The 21,656-nt window shown below is 40.1% G+C and overlaps 2 protein-coding genes and 1 long non-coding RNA gene across 4 annotated transcripts; 2 read left to right on the top strand and 1 right to left on the bottom strand.

The window, feature by feature from the left end:
• Positions 1–1,353: 1,353 nt before the first annotated feature.
• On the bottom strand, positions 1,354–8,195 carry LOC115784026 (ras-related C3 botulinum toxin substrate 1). Of its 2 annotated transcripts, none has more exons than XM_030735041.1 (6): positions 7,851–8,195; positions 6,676–6,747; positions 6,002–6,161; positions 5,750–5,812; positions 3,147–3,306; positions 1,354–3,042 (listed from the first exon to the last, which is right to left on the bottom strand). In XM_030735041.1, the coding sequence occupies exons 1-6, from the start codon at positions 7,883–7,885 to the stop codon at positions 2,912–2,914; spliced, it is 621 nt and encodes a 206-aa protein (XP_030590901.1). In that variant the 5' UTR covers positions 7,886–8,195; the 3' UTR covers positions 1,354–2,911. The 2 variants fall into 2 exon arrangements, with proteins under 2 accessions (XP_030590901.1, XP_030590902.1); XM_030735042.1 differs by having other exon boundaries at positions 6,044–6,161; positions 7,851–8,192.
• A 276-nt stretch (positions 8,196–8,471) lies between these two features.
• LOC115784033 (uncharacterized) lies at positions 8,472–9,612 on the top strand. Its single transcript, XR_004020270.1, has 3 exons — positions 8,472–8,527; positions 9,242–9,354; positions 9,551–9,612. It is a non-coding gene; the product is annotated as an uncharacterized LOC115784033 (long non-coding RNA).
• A 1,397-nt stretch (positions 9,613–11,009) lies between these two features.
• smim10l3 (small integral membrane protein 10 like 3) lies at positions 11,010–14,088 on the top strand. Its single transcript, XM_030736815.1, has 2 exons — positions 11,010–11,391; positions 13,668–14,088. Exons 1-2 carry the CDS (start codon positions 11,212–11,214, stop codon positions 13,686–13,688), a joined length of 201 nt encoding a protein of 66 aa, XP_030592675.1. The 5' UTR covers positions 11,010–11,211; the 3' UTR covers positions 13,689–14,088.
• Positions 14,089–21,656: the final 7,568 nt, after the last annotated feature.

Genomic DNA, 21,656 nt, shown 5'->3' with positions numbered 1-21,656 from the left:
TATTTAATGACTTCAGTTTATGACACATTAAACCTCCACTTATTTTGAACCTCCACAGATTTAAATGAATATGCCAAAATATTTGGTTTATCAGAAAGTTGTAAAATAAACAAAACAAATACTATGGGAGACTGAAAATACAACTGCTCTGAGTTACTTACATTTTGAACAATATCTTGATATTTTTTCCTTTATCCACATTCCTACTAACATTTATAATATAGATCTTTATCATCATTTAACAGCGGTCATTTCTCTATTACTTTAAGCCTAATGTCAGTTCTAGTTACTTTCAAGGCTGACTGGTAAATGATATGCACTAAACTGCTGAAAGTATTTACTCGTCTGCCTTCACATGCATATGAACTTTAATAACATCCTGTTCTTAATCCATATGGTTTAATATGATGTCAGCAAACCCTTCGCAGCTGTAACAGCTTCATTTCCTCTGGGAAGGCTTTCCACAAGGTTTAGGAGTGTGTTTATGGGAATTTTTGACCATTATTCCAGAAGCACATTTGAGAGGTCAGACACTGATGTTGGATGAGAAGCTCTGGCTCACAGTCTCCACTCTAATTCATGTTCTTTTGGGTTGAGGTCAGGACTCTGTGCAGGCCAGTCAAGTTCTTCCACACGCTTTGTCCAAAATGTCTTGGTATGCTGCAGCATTAACACTTCCTTTCACTGGAACCAAGGGGCCGAGCACAACTCCTGAAAAACAGTCCCACACCATAATCCCCCCTCCACCAAACTTTATACTTGGCACAGTGCAGTCACACAACTTCTCCTGGCAACTGCCAAACCTAGAGTTCAGTGGCGGCGTGATTTACACCACTGCATCCGATGCTTTGCATTGCATTTGGTGATGTAAGGCTTGCATGCTTCATCCTATCACGGTACCCCGCTGGAATCCACTGAGCTCCTATCAGACCATTAAAGACACCTTATCTTTGTTTTAGTTGAGACTCAAACCATTTCCAGTATCCCAGATCCTAAAATTTCCTGTGAAAACAGTCCCGTACAGTAAGTAGACTGAAAAGGAGTGAAAAAAATTTCAGACCTTCAGAAAGCCTGGAGAACTATAACAGAAGACCACTTTAAATGTAGTAAAATGACTTAAGACTTACTAGCAGCTCAGGACTACATCATCCTTCATGTTGAGCATATTGTACTTACTATTGCTGAAACAGGCACCAACTGGGGAGGCTGTTTTAACTAAAGTATTTTGCCAGCTTAGTATAACAAGTCTACATTAGAATAATTTTTGCATCCACACTTTCCAGTGAGTAAAAGCACTTCAGCCTTTTTGTGTGTGTGTGTGTGTTAGATCAAAGTAAAACAAGCAGAACAGAGTCTGTTTTACAGGAATTTATTGGCTTTTTCAAAAAGTGACAATAGCTTTTATCCATAAAACTAAAGAGTCACAACATTGGCTTGAATTAAAGCACAGCTTGGAGTCTGAATACAATACCGATGAGCAACATGTACTTAACCCCTGATCTAGTAGTTCAAATACATTTTGTAAATAGGCAAAAAAATATAACTGTAGCAATTCTAATCTTAGTTTTCAGTATATGATGCATGTACATGCTATCAGCATTAATTACAAAAAGCTAGGATTGTAGGGAGATTAAGGTAGCATTAACTGCAGAGGTAATAAACAAAGGATATTCATAGTGTTAGTTTAACAATACAGTGAGTGAGTCTAACTTCTGTGAAGAAAGATACAAAATAGTCAAATCACATGATTATAACAAAAAAAAAGATGAGTACACTGTATACTACACCATAACCGACAGTAGCTTTGTTACTGTTATTAGCAGGCATAAATGCTCTTCTTAGTGACATTGCTTAGCCAGTAGTGATGCTAAAAATAAAAATAAAAATAAAATGTGCTGAACAAAAAGGTTTCGGATAAATGCCCACAGAGCATTAAAGGCTCTCTTGTTCCCCCATCACCAAAAACACCTGAATATTTCTCTTCCAATACAAAATCAAGTTTTCAGCTTCGCGCTCCTGGGCAGCTATACAGTCGAGACACTTCTAGGGGGAATATTGCAAAGAGGAAAGAAAAACACCACAAACATGACGGGTCCAATTGGAGCCAAATGCCTAAAATACTGGAAATTTTTCTGGGATTTGTAGCACTGTTGGTGTCAGCAGACCTTTCCCCCCCAGTCTGAATTTCCTCTCTGCTTCAGGCTTCATTCAAACCATAAGAATAAATTACAATGAATCATATTAGGGCCAAAAATTAAGTACTGGTAAAGAGGTTATGGTACATGGCAAGTGGAGGCAATAAAACTCCACAGATGGTTACTTCAAGCTTTTTGTTGACAGTGAGGTGACAACTGCCTTCACGGAGAGAAAGTGAAGTTTTTGACTTGTAAATGCTAGATATGGTGGACAGCAGCAGACTGTCGGCTGTGTTTTAAAGGTTTGAGACAACAGAACAAAGGATTTCTTTTCGGCTAAAATACAGCATGTGTGCAGAGTGTATTTGGCAAAATTTCTTCCACTTAAAACAAACTACCAAGACTGTAAACAAAAAACAAACAAAAAAACCCCAGTGGACAACCAGTGGAAGAAAAAGTTGAAGACATTCCACGGTCCGTTTTACAAAACATCCAATCCATTTTAGAAGGCCTCAAGAAATTCATAGTCTCGTCTATACAGTATTCATTGTTAAGAACTAGGGTCTAAAATAGTCCAACCCCTTCTCCTAAACTTGACCCTATGTTAGAGTTTTCATGGAAACGGTTGGTATAACTGTTGCAGCTACACATATGGAAGGACAGAATCTGAAATACATTGTTTTTGTGTGTGTATACTGGTGTGTTTCTCCTGTGTCTTTAGCCACTCTCACCACTAGCGGTCATGTTCCCCTGTAACTGTTCCAGTGAAGGAAGTCTTAGAGGAGAGAGCACTTCTTGCCCTTCTTTTTGACGGGTGGAGGGCACAGGACGGCCCGGATGGCCTCATCGAACACAGTTTTAAGGCCACGCTGAGTCAAAGCTGAACACTCCAGGTACTTGACAGAACCTGAGGACAGGAAACAGGAAGTCTCCGGTTTATTACTGAAATCTGTCGTCTTCCATGAATTATATTTAAACCAAAAGTATGAGAGATATATCTGAAGTCATTACCAATCTCTTTGGCCATGGCCAGTCCTTGGGGATAAGTAATGGGAGAGAGTTTCTTCTCCTTCAGCTTCTCCATGGTGTCTTTGTCATCTCTCAGATCCAGTTTGGTGCCCACGAGGATTATGGGAGTGTTGGGACAATGGTGTCTCACCTCAGGGTACCACTGCACAGAGACAAGTTACAAGTTAGGTGTACAACTTTACACATCTGTCCGTGTTATCTTAAACAGATTTTGTTTGATGGACCTAATTATTGTTTGCATCATCATCCATCCATCCATCCAAGTCTGCATGTTCTGCCTGTGACGGCTTCCTCCCACAGTTCAAAGACATGCATGTTGGATTAAGTGGTGATTCCATATTGGCTGTAGGTGTGGATGTGAATTTGAATGGTTGTGTGTCTCTGTTAGGATTGGACTTCAAGCCCCGTCAGTGTGCCTGTGTCTTTTACGTGGGGAACAGGCAGGACTAACAGCACCGTCAAGCCGTGCATCATGAAACGGAAATGTGAAACAGCCAGCGCTTGCTTCTTATCAGCCCTTCAGAGGCTGCATGTCTACATGCTGAACTCTTGACTTCAGTCCACTCTCAAAACCCTGACCAGACCAGTAGGCTGGCACTGCTGAGCTAAAATGACTTTGAAATAAAGCAGTTATGCCAGTCTCTTAGACCCTTTCCCAGTGGAAGCTGATTAGAGCGGATGTGGAGTTAAACTTCAGATGGAAACAAGCGTGACGAGTTGATAAGTGTCATAACGGTTACAAGGTTAAGATAAGCATGGTGATAAATAGATTGCCAAATCACCAGCAGTACATTTATACGCAGCAGTCCCCTCTATTTGTCCTTATTTGGACTCACGGGTATTTCCACCTGTTTAAGTCTAGCATTTTCTTTTTCCACTAACCCCTGAAAAACTGTCTCTCTGTAGCTCATAAATACTCAGTTATATTTGTCAGCTTGTTAGTACCAGCGTGTGTAGAGTGGGCAGTGTACAATGGGTTTACAGCTGCCCGCAGCATCCACATTCACTGCACACTGTAAGAGAAGTGAAAGTGAACCCAGACAGTAAAGTGGGCAAGAAAAGTAACAGTGCTGCTGTGTGAAGCTGAGGGGAACTACAGAGTCAGATAGTAATTTCCTGTAGATTATCACTCCCTTTGCACACAAGCAATCATATGACTTATGGTTCTTGTTTTTTTTTTGTTTTTTTTTTTTTTTACACACATTATAGCTGCTGTGAAGACACAACTCCACAGCATTCAAGCTAAAATGACATTCGTCACATTGCTTCAGCTTGTTTGTCAGCTAGATTTGAGCAACGTTCTCTCTAGCTTGGCTCAGAGTTTCTTGGTGTTGCTGGATAACTGGTCTGTTAACTATTATACCAGCAATGAGCACATTACACCTCTGACCTTTGTTATCATTTAATACAAAAAACAAATTTTGAAAGTCAAGGATAAAAACGGAGTTGGAGAACTGATAATATTTATAAAGTATTCTAATCAAATCAATAAATTACTCCTTGTGCTCATTTGTCTCATAATAAACACACTGTTGCCAAACAAGACAATTAAAAATACTACAGCCCCAAAAGATGGACAATAGTGTGACATATTGGTAAGTATGCTTAGTTGGCATAGTTTGCAATTTACAGTCATTGCATTGCATAAAAATAAATAAATAAACAATATTTACAAGGTTCTCGCACATTACCCGGAGAGCTGTGAGGGCTAAAGGGTAAATTATAGCTGTACAGGTCAAGCTGTCGACAGAAATGAAAATTATTCATCTATACATTTAGTTTATGTGTATTCACTTTGAGCTAGTGTGGTTAAAACCTGTTGCAAACGTTCCTCATGCATCTCACATGAATAATAAGGATGTAATTCTGAAACCCAGACCAACAGCATCACACATAACCATCTTCCCATACAGTGAAACCCACGCGGAGGTGGTGATGCCTACTAAAGGCATGCCAACCTGGTGAAAACTGAAAAACTTCAAGATCATTCTTGTAAAAAGTAAAGTGGAAATAGAGCACAATAATGGCGTTGTATTTTGTGTTAATGATCTCAATGATCAGGCCTGACAAAGTCATGTTTTTTAGTTATTCAGCCCCTCCAAAGAAAGAATGCGGATGGAACCTAGCCCTGATTTTGGAGAACTGTTACACCCCTAATAATTATTAAGATTTTTAAATCGATTAGGACAGGTCATGCTTAGCTGATTTTAAGCTGGACAAAGGATGTTCAATGAACAAAAAAAAGAGTTGTTTGAGATAAAACTGTTATTTGCAGCTCTACTTTCCATCATGTTAGGATTTTGTAAGGAAATATCACAGGATTTTTTCACTGAGTTGATTGATTAAATTTCCATCTACAGCAGCTTGTACAGCACAGGCACAAAATCTTTTTTTAATATAGGGTCTTTACCTTACAATATAAAGCATCTTGAGGTGACTGTTGTTGTGATTTGGTGCTATATAAATAAAACTGAGCTAAAAATAAAAACTTCAAGATGCTGAGAGCACCAACTAGACCTCTGAAACATAAACGAGCTGACACCTTTTCCAGCTTTCACTTGTTCCGACAAACAGCCATTACTAACCTTGGCACGGACGTTTTCAAAGGAGGCAGGACTCACAAGCGAAAAGCAGATAAGAAACACATCCTGGTAAGACAAAGAAAACAAAGCAATCAGAGCCCGAAACAATCACTTCCTGTTAAGAACACTGTAGGTGGGTGAGGGGATCCTGTGTTCACAAAGGTGTGTTGCATTTCTTTCCTTTTAACTTCCTTGTACATTCTCAGAGCTCAAACACTGGTTTATGCATGGAAAATAATAAGCGCACTATCACACAGCAATGTCTGATAATTTTTTTTTTTGTTGTGGTTGTTGTACCGTCTGTGGGTAGGAAAGTGGGCGGAGTCTGTCATAATCTTCTTGTCCTGCCGTATCCCAGAGGCCCAGGTTCACCGGCTTCCCGTCCACCATAACATTGGCGGAGTAGTTGTCGAACCTGTTAGAAGTGATGAAGTGGGAATGAGCCAAACCCTTCAGGCCTAATATAAACGGTTAAAATATGGCTACTAACAAAAAACAGAACAAGAAAAGAGACAAAACTGAAGTGGGAATCAATCTCTTATCTCTTTTTCTCTATCTAAAAAAAACAAAACAAAACAACAAAAAAAACCTACTTGATCAGTTTTTAAATCTGACTGAACCAAAACCCTGTTACCCTGTGGAACCAGTTCACGCCACAGTTACAGTGATAAAGATCAACACTATCCACAGCTGGTCTAGAATCAGATAGGGTGCAGGGCTTCCTCATAACTTCCTGTAACATGTATTTCTCATCTAGTTAGAGTACACTGCTGTGATTTTAATATTCTCTGCACACCAAACTTAAAACAACCACATAATGCCAAGCTTGATCGTGCATTGATCGTGTAAGGAGGGTGGGGACCAATTACTGACTGCTAGTCTTGCATAAATAAATAAATACTCACTGCACTGCAGTCTCAGATACTCACACTGTGGGGATGTACTCTCCAGGAAAGGCATTGGTAGTGTAGCTGATGAGCAGACAGGTCTTACCCACAGCTCTGTAGGGGAGAAGATGCTGGATTAGCATTTATTGAGAAAAGGCAAAAAAAAAAAAGAAAGAAAAAAACTCCAAACAAATCTGGGTATGTGTGACTAGGTTTTATAAACACCAATGTAAGCAACAATTCCCTTCTACTAATTTGGGAAGGTCAGTAACTGGTACTGTTAAAAGAAAAAACAAAAAAACTGATATACTGCGGGAATTTTTTTTGTAGTTTAAGTTCTTGTTTTTGCAAAAAGCCAAAAAAAAAAAAAAGAAAAGAAAAAGGCACGAGATCAGCAGGGGCATTTGCCAGCTCCGAAACTTCTTCCTTTGGTTGCTTTCAGTGTATTATTCACCCTGTTGTCTACAGCGCGCTTCCCTTTCCCTTCAAAGGAAAATAAAAAAAAAGAATTAACACAGGCACTGGCTTATGAATGACTGCTGCTGCAGTATCTACCACACCCAGAGCCAGTACTTGTGAGTGTGTTTACCTCCCACATATTGTTAGCACATCGTAAGTGTCAGTCTTCGCTCATGTGTTAATCCCCTGTTGCCGAAGAAAGCCTTTAAATTAATGGGTGACTTTAGGGAAGCTGAAAAAAAGCGCTGATTTGATAGACTTTGCTACTGCACTACAGCAGCGAAAGGATGGATGGATGGACACACACACACACACACACACACACACACACACACACACACACACACACACACACAGGCTAAATTCCTAAGTAATAGTAGCGAAACTTGAATTTAAGCCGTCGTTAGAAGGATATTTGACCTGCCCTGTGATGTCTGACTCACCTAGGAGTGAAAGATTAGTCAACCGCTTGCACCCTAACCAGGCTGTGCTAACATAGTTAATCACACCATCAACCTAACATAATGAAATCTGCAGGCAAAAAACAAAAAGGCAAAATCCCAGTATGTCGGCAAAAATGAACAGGTAGTAAAAGATTAGTAGCTAACTTTACCCGCTCGGAAATCTGTTGCAAAGGATTTTTACGTCGGCTACTTGGATGACAGCCTTTTAGCTAAAATTACATTTTAAAGGTTAAAAAATAAACAAAACAGGTGTGAAATATAAACTAATAATCAGCTCGATTTGGATGAACTTACCCGTCTCCGACCACAACACACTTTATGGCCTGCATTGCGCCGCAGCTAGAGGAATGCTAAGTTAGCCCGGGAGCCAGCTAACGTTAGCTCGGTCTCTCTTTTCCTTTGTCCGGGATCGCTCACTGGTCAAAAGGCCTCAATGAGCGTCTCTCTCCGCCGGCCTGTGCTGTCACAGCTGAGCTCCTGGGACGCGGAACAACTCGCGGGGAAGTTACAGTAACTTTATCGAGCAGTTTAACGCGAGTTTACCCGTGAATTTCCCTGCCTACATTCCCATGCTTTCGTGGGCTGATCTGGAAGCTATGAAGCAAAACAGCGGCCACCACCCCTGAGGAGGAAAAAAAAAAAAAAAAAAAAAAGATGTTAGCCTACACCACCACCAGATGGTGCATCCGGTGCACTGGGTCCAAACGCCCACACAAATTTGAGCATATGAAATGTCCTAAAAACAACCTGAATGAAATCTATTATAACATAATCATATTAAAAGATAATGCTTAATTTGGCTTGTGAAAACAAGTAATAAAAAAAATTAAAGTTGACGGACTGTTTATGGCATGGCACTGAATGAGGAACTGACGTCACTACACGAATCCTGTAAATGACTGTGGACTTCGGTTTCAGAGAAGTTTCCCTTGATCTCTGTCTTTCAGGCTCGGCTCTCTGCCTTTTAATAGGTAAATTAGCCTCAGATATTTGTTTTTGTGCTACAAAACGTGACAGGCTCAGGCTGCACACACATACTGTAATTCTAACAAGTTTACCAATTACCTTGGGAAAACTATGACCGTTTTATAGCCTGTAATGTGGTTTAATTGCATATCATTTTTTTAAAACCAGTTGAGTTTTGACTTAAGTTACGCAATAAAGTTAATGTGATTCATTCTTCTGTCACACCATCCCTCCTTCAATACATCCATTAGCCTCCTCTGAGGTCTTTCTCTTTTCCTCCTGCCTGGCAGCTCCATCTTCAATATCCTTTGTCAAATATATCCACTATCCCTCCTCTGCACCCGTGTCCAACACAGCTCCGCCTCACCTCTAATTTTGTCTTCAAATTGCTCAACCTGAGCTGTCTTGCTGATATACTCATTTCTAATCTTATCCATCCTGGTCGCTCCCAGTGAAAATCTTAGCATCTTCAACTGCCACCTCCAGCTCTGCGTCCTGTCTTTTTTTCACTGTCACCATCTCCAAACCATACATCGTAGCAGGTCTCACTACCATCTTGTACACAGAGCCTGTGGGGCTTACTCACCAACAACATTCAACACTGATTTCCAGCTTCAAACCCACGATCCTGTCTCACGCTCTCTTCACCTCCACAACACTGTCCACATACTTTTACTTCATGATTACTCCCTACTACATTCTTCTTCCTGTCTGAACAGCAGAGTTTGAATCCACCTACATTGCTCATGGTCTTGCTTCCCTTCCACCTGGTCTCCTGCACTTCCGTCTCTTCCGGCTCTTTCCTTAGGCATAGGCTTGTATGAATAAATGGGTGAGTATGGCTTGTAGTAAGAAAGTGCTTTGGGTGCTCAAATAGAGTAGAAAAGCATCATATAAGTACCACTCCATGTTTCTGTTCATGGCACTTTTGTTCATTCCATTGTGGTTTGTTTATTTATCTGGAGCTTGTTTCCCATATGCTCTTTGTCAATTTGTCATTTGCTTGTTTTTTTGTTCTTATTCTTCAGATAAAGGAAATCAGACTTCCAGGCTGCCTTCCTTACCTGCAGTATAGTTATTCTCTTTGGACAAATGATGGAGATAATGAATAAAGAATAAACAAAAAACAAAGTGTGATGATGAGATAATTCCACATGAACACAAATTAGACCTAACAGACCTTGTAAAATTTAAGCTTTGGTACATATTAATTTGTGTAAAAGTAAACACTAACTACAGCATTCACAATGTGTTTTTCTTTTTACCTAATGTCATACTTATATAAAGTACATTGCCAAAAGTATTCGCTTGTCTGCCTTCACACGAATATGAACTTAAGTAACATCCCATTCTTAATCCATAGGGTTTAATATGATGTCGGCCCCCCCTTTGCAGCTATAACAGCTTCAGCTCTTCTGGGAAAGCTTTCCACAAGGTTTAGAAGTGTGTTTATGGCAATTTTGGACCATTCTTCATGAAGCACATTTGTGAGGTCAGACACTGATGTTGGATGAGAAGGTCTGGCTTGTGGTCTCTGCTCTAATTCATCCCAAAGCTGTTCTTTTGGGTTGAGGTCAGGACTCTATGCAGGCTGGTCAAATTCTTCCACACCAATCTCGCTCATTCATGTCTTTATGGTCCTTGTTTTGTGCACGGCTGTGCAGTCATGTTGTAGCAGGAAGGGGCCATCCCCAAACTGTTCCCACAAAGTTGGGAGCATGAAAGTGTCCAAAATGTCTTGGTATGCTGAAGCTTTAAGAATTTCTTTCACTGGAACTAAGTGGGTGAACCCAACTCCTTAAATACAACCCCACACCATAATCCCCCCTTCACCAAACTTTACACTTGGCACAATGGAGTCAGACAGGTACCGTTCTCCTGGCCCATAGTTCAGTGGCGGCATGCTTTACACCACTGCATCCGACGCTTTACATTGTACTTGGTGATGTAAGGCTTGGATGCAGATGCTCGGCTATGGAAACCCACTGAGCCCATTGAAGCTCTGTATACACTGTTCTTGAGCTAATCTGAAGGCCACATGAAGTTTGGAGGTCTGTAGCGATTGACTCTGCAGAAAGTTGGTGCCTCAGCAACCACTGATCCCACTCTGATTTTACGTGGCCTACCACTTGGTGGCAAAGTTGCTGTTGTTCCCAGTTGCTTACACTTCGTTATAATACTACTAACAGTTGACTGTGGAATATTATAGCGAGGAAATTTCATGACTGGACTTGTTGTACAAGTGGCATCCTATCACTGTACTGCACTGAAATTCACTGACTTTGTGAGAATGACCCATTCTTTCATAAATGTTTAGAGGTCTGCATACTTAGGTGCTTAATTTTATACACTTTGGAAATGTCGAGTATTCTTATGGCGTTATGGACGTTTAGGTGTATTTATGGTGCTGTCATTAAAAAAATAAATAAATAAATAAAAATTCCTGCGAGTTTAAACTCGGGGAATTTTTTGCCCTCAGTCCTTCCTCCATCCGTGTGTCACACCGTAATGAGTCCCCGCTAGAAAAGCTATCGGGGTGGAGCAGCTCTGCCAACACAACCTATGTGAAAAAAAAAATGGAGCTCAGTTTCGATCAGCGATAGAAATATGAACTGTGACACCGCTGCCCTCGTGTCGCCTCACCAACTGATAAAGTTACCCTGAAAACCAGCGGACGGACTGGGCCTGTATGGCGGGTCTGTCATATTTGGTGCTCCGGTTTTCGGGCTCCGCTGGTCGGACGTACGGAGTGTTTTCCAAAGGCTTGACGAGGACTTTGTTGATATTTTTTGATCTCGCATGGCGGCTGCGAATCAGATTCCCTTATGTCTACCTTGTCGCCTCGATGATGTTTAATGTGAGATTACAGGTAATCATTCAGCCGCTCAACTGCCGCTGTAATCGGTTATCGGCCCTCTAAACGGCACCGAGCAGCTGCTGATGGGAAAGGCCCCCTTGTTGGATTTATTGCTGCCTTTGTTTTGTCTAAATGGGCGACATGTTTTTAAAGATTTCTCCTTAATTGATAGCTACAAGATTAATTTTAACTCAGTTTAAAGCTCAGGGGGTGTAATTACCTAAAATCATAGCAGTCGAATACAATAAAAACCTGCCTTTATGAAGTCTATAACGTTCACTTTTCTCTATCAGGGCAATGTTGGTCCATTAATACCACTAGTTTGTAACGCATTAAACGGCCAATTAGTTAATTATTGCATTCAATTATAATTTTTTAAATAAATCTGACGAATATTTTGTTAGTATTATGAAAAATCAGAAAATAGTAAACAAAACAACTGCCTATTGTTACTCATACCATGAAAAATTGTACAAAAATGTGCACCAGAGTGTAATAATCTATTTTGATATGTTTCCTTTTATTTATTTAGTTTTTTTTAAATTATTTCTACTTTATATTGTGGCGATACACACCACACCACACATTTTGGCTGACTCGTAACTGATATACCTGAAGCAGGGAGCGGATATCCTGGTCTGAGATTTAAGATTGAATCTGTCTCTGGTGCTCCAGAGTCTACTAAAACTTGCTTCTATTGTTTACAGTTTAATTGACCGCCGTTATTCATGAGCTGCTAATTTAACTGCTGCTGAGTATTTTATGTTCATTCAGAAAGGATTGGTCAAAATTGTTGCAGAGGATTTTTTTTCTTCATTGCTATTGTTTCCAGCTGTATTTAGTATGCAATTCAACACACATTGTGGCCTCTAAAATGAAAATAATGAACTGGCGACTATGTGTAAGCTGCTGAAACTGATCCATATCTGCATCCAGGAGATTTTTTTTACTTTGCTAAGCAGAACTGGGCATTTTGAGTCATGCTGTTGCTCACAAAAGAGAGTTTTCACAGGTCTCTATGCAGTCTGGTGAGACACTAAGTTCTATCTCTGATCCATCAGCTTGTCGAAACACCATTAGCAACAATAACTTGCAGTGATAGTCTGTCTCATCGCTGTGGAAGAATTTTGACCCACTCTTCTTTACAGTGTTGCTTCAGTTCATTGAGGTTTGTGGATATTTGTTTATGCACAGCTCACTTAAAGTCCCCACAGCATTTCAGTCAGGCTGAGGTCTAGACTTTGGGCCATTGCAACACCTTAATTTGTTTCTTCCTTAGCCATTCTGTTGTAGATTTGCTGATGCGCTTGGGATCATTGTCCTGTTCCATGAGCTTTAGCTGTCAGATTTGACTCTAGAATACTTTGGTATACAGAGGAGTTCATGGTCGATTCAGTGACAGCAAGGCGTCCAGGTCTTGTGGCTCCCAAACAAGCCCAACTCACCACCCCTCCACCACCTTGCTGACAGTTGGTATGAGGTGTTTGTACTGATATGCTGTGTTTGGTTTTCATCAAACATTGTGATGTGCATTATGGCCAGAAATCTCCACTTTTGCCTTGTCTGTCCAAAGGACATTGTTTCAGAAGTCTTGTGGTTTGTTCAGATGCAAGTCTGCAAATCTAAGCCATGCTGCCATCTTATTTTGGAGAGAAGAGGCTTTCCCCTGCCAGCCCCTCCAAACAAGCCACACTTTTTCTAATTGTACTGTCATGAACTTAAACATTTATCATACTAACTGAGGCCTGTTTGACCAGCAAACCACCAAAAACCTCTGCTTTTATAAAGGTGGTCAAACTTGATGATTATCAGTTAATCAAGTACAATTGATTATCTGCTCCTAGCTGGTATTTTACCCGCTTATTTCCTGTGTAAGCAGTAGGGATGTATTTAGTTTGTCACAGAAAGATAGAGTCCTGTGAAAATGTTCTTTTTCACATCAGAGGGATGTGTGTATCCCTTTGCATCATTTCATAGTTTGTCCATCAGAGGGCACACTGTAATGCAGTGTTTTGGAGCAACAAACACAAGAACCAGCTGATCTGAATAGAGTGAGACAGAGCATAAACAAGTATATAAGTAACTACATGTAACAAATGTTAGAGAAGTTACGGAAATCTGTTTGTTTATCTGAAAGGGAAAAAAAATCTGCCAGTATTTTGAAATATCAGATTTTTAAATCACCAAATACCCGTATCAGTCTTAAAAAACCTGTAGTGGTCAGGCTCTAATTCAATCATTTTTAAAAATTTTGTATGCTCCCTAACAGAGTTATCATCTCTTTATAGGTTCACATTGAAATCCACTGAGTCTTCAATGGCTGCATTTAGACTTAACAATGGATAGTGAGCACAGCCACGTTTCAGCCGTCAGAAAACACCAGCTGACCCCACACAACGATGTGAAGAAAGAAGACACTTAATTTGATCCAACACAGTGACGTGGCTGTTTGTTTCTACCAGCCGGGCCCGGTGGGTTTGCAGGTGATGGTCAGCGATGGTGTCTGCAGAAATGAGACGGGGTGAGCAGTGATATGCGAAGGTGGAGGGGAGAGACGCCTCACAGTCACCGATTCAGGAGAAGCTCGTCAGGTCCATGAAGATATTTACTCCTCTTTCCTCTCTGTTATCGAGGACTGTAGCCTGAATTCAAACATGAAAACAGATGATTGTTGCTGTGAAACCTTGTAGTTTCTCTTTGTGTCTCACATGTACAGGTTTATGCCACAGCTGCCGTAAGTTAACAGGATTAGTAATCAAAATCCTTTTTTTTTTTATGTTTCTGTAATCATTACTCTACCAGTGTGCACCAGTTCTTTAATTAAAATGATATTTTTAATGCTAAAATATAATTGTTGTTATCCATGAATTTGCAGATTTACTGTTTCACAAAAAGCAGAAAAAACTAGTAAAGCACATTATTTTTCGATTAAGATGCCAAATTACAGTTATTGCATTCCTGAATGGAAAATGTAGTTTTATTGGTTAAATGTTGTGCTTGATTTATGCTCAAATTTGGAAACGTGAAATTTGAAAGTTTGAAATTCCTCACTCCCTCACTTCAAAATGGTAAAACGTCGAGAACTCACCGAAAAGGAAAGAGTCCGCATTAAAGCGCTTCATGATGCTGGTTGGTCTTTCAGACGAATAGGCCAAGACATAAAATGTTCTCACAGTGTGGTCAAGTATGCTTTGGAGTCGATTGCAGAGACCGGGACTTACAAAATGCGCCAAGGAAGAGGCAGAAAACAAAAGCTGACCGAAGCAGATGTCAGGCACCTCAAGATTTTAAGTACCAGAGACAGAAGGAAGACCACTGCTGATCTTCAGGCAGAGATAAATGCTTCTAGATCAGAGTCTGAGAAGGTCTCCAGAATGACCATAAGCAGACGACTGAACGAGCAAGGCTTAAAAGGAAGAATACCTGCTAAGAAGCCGTTATTGAGGCCTGCAAACATCCAGAAACGCCTCAGATTTGCCAGGGAGCACAAACACTGGACTGTAGATGACTGGAAGAGGGTGCTCTGGACAGACGAGTCCAAGTTTGAACTCTTCGGTCAGCATCGTCATAGAAAAGCTGGAGAACGTTTTGATGCTCGATGCATTTCACACATGGTGGAACACGGTGGAGATTCCATTATGGTATGGGGTTCCATTTCAGGAAACGGCATGGGAAAATTAGTGAAAATCGACGGTATCATGAACAAAAAAGTCTACCACAACATCTTGGTCCATCACGGAATCCCTTCTGGACTGGAACTGATTGGTCGTGGGTTCATATACCAACAAGACAATGACCCAAAGCATACTTCAAAGCTGTGCAGAGACTATTTGACCAAGGAAAATGAATCTGGAGTACTGGAACTGATGGACTGGCCAAGTCAAAGCCCAGACTTGAATCCTATTGAACAGATTTGGGGTTTAGTGGATTCGAAGATAGATCGCACAAAGGTTTCATCCAAAGCAAGTCTTTGGGAGCAACTGGAAACTGTTTGGAACTCAATAACAAAAGAGACCGTTGAAACATACATAAAAACAATGCCAGCAAAAATGCAAGCTGTCATTGAGGCCAAAGGAGGCCACACAAAATATTAAAAATTTTGGCTATTATGTGTTAATAAGGACTATTTAGTTGTTTCAGCTTGTTATTTGCCTAACAAATAACAATGTGATTTTCAGATTTAAACACATTTTTGACAGATGACTAAAATATTTGTCTTATTTTTTGTGACAGGTCATCTGATAAAGTTGTGAAGCACTGTATGTGTACAGACACTCGGTGTAAACGTGGCTCAACAAAGAAAAATACCCTTGAAACATTTCACTTTAATTGAAAAAGGATTATTTTCCCAGCATGACACTAATGAGCATGATTCTTTTGTCCTCTGTGATCTGGACTCGTCATTTGCGGCTGTGTTCAGCTGTATGTGAGCTACGTCATCTTCCAACAGAGAGATGCTGTAGAATAAGTCATTAAGTGCAGAGACGACGGGAGTCACCGCATGACTTTTTGTTCTTACACCTACGTGGTCACTCTTTCCATTGTGTTTCTGCATACCAGTGGCATCAGCAAGGCGATGCTAGTGAAAAGTGTTACGTGCAAAACTATTTATTTTTGTTTTTAGCTGCATTTCTTTCCCTCAAGTTTTAATTTCTGTGAAATGTGTATGCGTGGCTTTCAAAGTCACAGAGCAAAGGGTGAGAATGAGTTAACTCTGGAAGAAATAAATGAATGAAACCACGATTCTGAGCCTTTTTCTGTAAGTAAAAAGTAACAGTTGTCTCATTATTTGAGTTCATTAAACTGTCCTTTAAAAATAGGTCATCTTCTTGGTTTCACATGCAGTTTAAAGTACCTTCAGATGAACAGTGTAGTGTGTGTGTGTGTGTGTGTGTGTTTTTTGATATTCAAAATCATTCATACATGCAGGCATTCTTTTATTGCACATCACTGAACCACATAGAAACAGAAATGTGTGGCACAAACACTTTTTACTCTTATTATGTTTCTGGTTATCTGGATACAAAAAAAAATGCCTTTGTAACCACAATTTTACTCCACTTTTATCAAACATCAACAATGAATGGAGTTTAAAATGGCAATGAGTATAGGGAAAGAGAGAAGATGCTACTAATAACACTAAGATAATTTACTTATTTACAAAAATAAATAACATGAGAGGGCCAAAAATACCCTTCATCTAATCCATTATACTTAGTGGCCACTTCATAAGTTACCTTTTTCAGCTGCTTGTTAACACAAATATGCAATCAACCAATCACATGGCAGCAGCTCAATTTGTTTAGGCATCTATTCACGGTCAAGACGACCTGCTGAAGTTCAAATTGAGTATCAGAATGAAGAAAAAAGGTGATCTAAGTGACTTTGAATGACATTGCTTGTTGCTGCCAGACAGGCTAGTCTGAGTATTTAAGAAACTGGGATTTTCTCACACAACCATCTCTATGGTTTACACTAAGTGGTCCAAAAAAGAGAAAATATCAAGTGAGCAGTAGTTCTCTGGATGAAAATGCCAGAGGTCAGAGGAGAATGGCCAGTCTGCTTTGAGCTGATAGAAAGGCAACAGTAAGACAAATAGTTACACATTAAGGTATGGAGAAGAGCATCACTGAATACACAACAAAGTGAACTTTGAAGCTACAGCAGCAGAAGACCAAACTGGGTGCCCCTCCCTGTCAGCTACGGACAGGAAAAGAGGCTACAATTCACACAGGCTCATCAAAATTGGGCAAAAGATTGGAAAACCCTGGTTTGATGACCCTCAGTTTCTACTGCAGGAATGGGAAGCTCTGAATGGTAGGGTCATAATTTGGCATAAACATAATGAAAGCATGTATCCATGCTGCTTTGTATATACAGTTCAGGCTGGTAGTGGTGGATGACGTGTCATGTTACAAAGCTCAATCTCAAACTGGTTTCTTGAAGTTTATTGTACTCAAATGAACTCCTTAAAGTCAAGAGTTTCACATCCTGGTTAAATAGGTTTAAAAGATCTTAGAGAAGGTTGGCACCCAGATTGTTGTTGCAGTCTCGTACAGATGATCAGAAATGTGTCCCGTGTGTGTCTAAACCGAATCTGAATGCAACCAACACGTGAAGATTAAAAGCTCCTTCAAAATACTCTTTTTTGCACTTTGCACAACAATTTTACACGCAAACTGCCACAGTTTGCTCTTAGGTTATTTCAAAAGTAAAACTGGCCAGATTTCTGGACCGCTTGAACAAATCTAACTGAAATGTAGCTTCATCAGCCCAGAAGGTGAGAGCAGGGGGCGGTCAAAAATATGGTCCACGAGCCAGAATCGACCTGCCAAAGGGTCTGGTACGGCCCTTTGGGTGGCCTTGAAAAATGTGGAAATTTTCCACAGAGGGCATCTATTTTGTATTTTCTTCAGTTTTAAAGTCTTCTTACTGAGAAAGACTAAACCCATGACCTATCATATACCAAAGTTAGTAGGTAAGAAAGACAATTAGTATTTTTTGAATTGGTAGTTTTCAAATTAATGACAGAGAAATTCCTTTTTCTTCACTTTACAATTAGAATTTTGCATCTTTTTTTTTTTTTACACAGCAATAAATAGAAAGAAAGTTTTGGGTTTTTATTTTTAAAGAATAAAGTTCCATACATGAAGCCATCACCCTATTTGGATGCTTGAGTCGTGCTTCCTCTGCTGGGTGTGATTGTGCTGTGTTGTAGAGCCATCTGTCCACACGGGGGAAGCAACTTATTGAATTTCCCTTCCTAGCCGCTGTGACCGGCCACTAAGAGCTGCCAGTCTCTCTGAAGCGGACACAGGCTGATAAAGGGGAGAATTACAGAGGTGGTGAAACTGTAAATATAGCATGAACTTTATGATTAATTTGTTTGATTATTTATTATGTCAGATTTCCTCTCATACTGCAATTTGCTGACTTTTATAAAAATTAGTCAGATTCAATCTGCCTGTGTTTGGTTTGCCCTGTAAGATGCATTCATTTCCTCTTTCTCCAATCTGAATCAATTTAAAAAATCCTGTGTGACTAACATCTGTGTTTGAAGAGGGAGTGAGTCTTTGCAGTGGATCAATCTTAGCCAGCAGATCCATTTGACACGTCCCTTCAGTGTGCTCTTCTTTCAAGTCAGTTTCCAAACTGCTGACACCCTCCTTCAGTGCAAAATGTTCCCAGTAAACTTATCCCAGCCAGTCACTCTACGATGCCAGGCTGCAGTGTAAAACCATAAGGGGTTGCCAAGGCAACTGTATTTCTCCATGTGACAGACAAACCATCCCTCCTGCCCCCCTTTTTCTAAAAAAAAAGAAAAAAAAAAAAAAGAAGAGGATTTATTTTTCAGGGATTTGCCAGAGGAACTATTTTAATAGGGTTATCATAGAGGACTGGCAGAGAGAGCATGCGATCTATAGATGAAGGATAAGTCGGGTTATCTTTACCATGATTTTACCAACAATTTGTACCCTTAAAAACAAGGGGGGGGGGGGGGGGGTAGTGGTGTAAAGATTACAGAGTTGTAGCCTTTGGCATGTGCAGCAGCTCACATGTTTTGTTTGACTGAATGTAAAAGAGTGATAACGCTGCAAATGGCAGGGATTCAATTACAGCTGCAATGCAGTATTTTAATGTACGGCACTCTTCTTTACACATTATTCATTAACTTTAAGAATGTACTGATGTGGGAACTCGTGATTTCCAGATTTGAATTCAAGACTGATGTTACCTCAGCCTCGGTTTAAAGATGGTTTTGTAAGATGTGCAGTCTCTGTGTCCAAGTCCATATTTTTTTTCCTGTTGTCCTTTATGCTTAAAATATGAATCACAATCAGCTGAATCTGTTATTCTGCACAAACACTATTACACAAAACTTCATGAACCTCCTAAAATCATCTTTTCCAAAACTCACTAAACTGTTGTGTTTACTGAGCACCAAGTTTTGTTTGTTTATTCCAACCATCAGCCTTGTTTATTTCTTCTTAATCCGTAAAGGAAAGGTTTAATTTTAGTAAATATACATTAGCTCTTCACTTTAATATTGTAAGAACTTTACTTGACAGTATAAAGCACTGTGAGGTGACTGTTGATGTGATTTGAATTTAATTGAGTTTAATTTATTAGTTACAGCTTTCTAGCACTGGGTTCAACCCCAGTTTGCCTTCAGGAGGGTCTTTATTCTTCATGGCATAGATTTAACAAGGTGCTGGAAACATTCCTCTGAGATTTTAGTCCATATTGGCATGATAGCATCACACAGGTGCTGCAGATTTCTTAGCCGCACACCCATGATGCCAATCTCCTGTTCCACCACATCCAAAAGGTGCTCTAATGGACTGAGATCACTGAACTCACTGACATGTTCAAGAAACCAGTTTGATATTTGAACTTTGTGACATGGTAAATTATCTTGCTGGAATCAAGTATCAGAAGATGGGTAAACTGCGGTCATAAACTGATGGACGTGGTCATCAACAATACTCAGTTAGACTGTGATGCTTAAACAATGCTCAGTTGGTACCAAGAGGCCAAAAACATCCTCCACACCATTACACTACCACCAGTAACCTAAACCATTGATACAAGGCAGGATGGATCCATGCTTTCATCAAATTCTGACCCTACCATCTGAATGGTGCTGCAGAAATTGAGATTCATCACACAACATTTTTCCAGTCTTCTGTTGTCCAAATTTGGTGAACCTGTGTGAATTCTAGCCTCAATTTCCTGTACTTAGCTAAGAGGAGTGGCACCTGGTGTGGTCTTCTGCTGCTGTAGCTGAGATGCTCTTCTGCATACCTTGGTTGTAATGAGTGGTTATCTGAGTTACTGTGGCCTCCTATTAGCTCAAAGCAGTCTGGCTAATTTACTTTGACCTCGGCCATCAACAAGTCATTTTCACTCAAAGAACTGCCGCTCACTGGATATTTTCTCTTTTTCAGACCATTCTTTGTAAACCTTAGAGATGGCTGTGTGAGAAAATCCCCGTAGATCAAGATCAGCAGTTTCTGAAATTCTCAGACCAGCCAATCTGGCCCCAAAAAAACCTGCTACGTTCAAAGTCACTTAAATCACCTTTCTTCCCCATGCTGATGCTCAGTTTGAACTTCAGCAGGACATCTTGACTATGTCTACATGCCTAAATGCATTGAGTTACTGTCATGTGACTGGCTGATTAGATATTTGTGTTAACAAATAGTTGAACATGTGTATGAATGTATTTGTCATTGTCTTGCCACAGGTGAAATGATAAGACTGATACCCCTCGTGTGTCTGTGTGGCAGATAGGAAGCTAGTCACAGCAACTTAAACAAGGGGAATCCACACAAAATCAATAATATAAAAGAAGTGTTTCATCATTTTACTCTTAAGTGTATCTTTAGTGCTGGTAAATTTTGTTTCAATACACAAAAGATAGCTGCAAAGTCAGGTTTGCTGGCTGTTGTCAGTCAGTCTGTTACTTTTAAACAATAATCTGTGTGGAAATGACACACCATAGAGAAATACCTTCTAAAAATCCTCTACAGTTTCCTTTGCTCAACAAATCTCCTTTGATTTGTCCATAATAAAATCCCCCACACAAAGAACCAATCCCAGTGCAATTACCCACACTACATATTTGAACCTTTAGCTCATAGCTCTGACACACCTCATTTGAAACTCCAAACTGTTTATGTGTCAAACTATTTATATTTGTTGCCAAACACAAAGTTTGGCAACCAAACAGGAAATGGGACCCAAACTGTAGCAACTAAATGTTTTAAGTCTTGTTTGAAATCAGCCGCTGAGAGACCGGCATGTTTCAAAACAACCCTACGCTGTGACTCATAGCGTGTCACAGCTGTTAGTTTGCTTAACATGTGATGGAGTTTCTAACAGCATGACATATTTAAATGGCACACATTAATACACACCTCCATATGTAATCAAACATTAATCCACAGGATTTTAGCTCAGATGCATTAGACTCTAAACACATGCACACACATGCACACACTTTGAGGTTTTGGCACTAAAGAGCGTTACTATGTAAAATATCCCCTTTCCGGTTATTTCCCAGTTTCTTTTTTAAACGCTGTTGACCAGGGAGGGGAGACATATGCAAAGTGTTAAAAAGGATGAGATCAAGCGCTGAGATGAGCTCCAAGCTGACCTTAAAAAACCGAATCAAAGGGGAGGAGAGGAGGAGGAAGCAATGGAAGGAGGAGGTGGGGGGAACCTCAAGGAGGGTGGTGTATCTGCTGTAGTCACATCGAGGGATTGAAATAAGT

The sequence above is a fragment of the Archocentrus centrarchus genome, chromosome 8 (assembly GCF_007364275.1).
Source record: "Archocentrus centrarchus isolate MPI-CPG fArcCen1 chromosome 8, fArcCen1, whole genome shotgun sequence".
Taxonomy (NCBI): domain Eukaryota; kingdom Metazoa; phylum Chordata; class Actinopteri; order Cichliformes; family Cichlidae; genus Archocentrus; species Archocentrus centrarchus.
Note: the sequence above shows the minus strand (reverse complement) of the source record. Positions and strands in the feature narration are given on the sequence as shown.

Excerpts from the sequence above, each read along its gene's own strand:
- smim10l3 (XM_030736815.1), top strand. The coding sequence starts at position 11,212 with ATGGCGGGTCTGTCATATTTGGTGCTCCGGTTTTCGGGCTCCGCTGGT. Across the intron at positions 11,392-13,667 it reads TGTTTAATGTGAGATTACAG|GTTCACATTGAAATCCACTG; the intron begins GTAATCATTCAG and ends ATCTCTTTATAG.
- LOC115784026 (XM_030735041.1), bottom strand. The coding sequence starts at position 7,885 with ATGCAGGCCATAAAGTGTGTTGTGGTCGGAGACGG. Across the intron at positions 6,748-7,850 it reads TGTGTTGTGGTCGGAGACGG|AGCTGTGGGTAAGACCTGTC; the intron begins GTAAGTTCATCC and ends TCTCCCCTACAG. Across the intron at positions 3,307-5,749 it reads TTGAAAACGTCCGTGCCAAG|TGGTACCCTGAGGTGAGACA; the intron begins GTTAGTAATGGC and ends GTCTCTGTGCAG.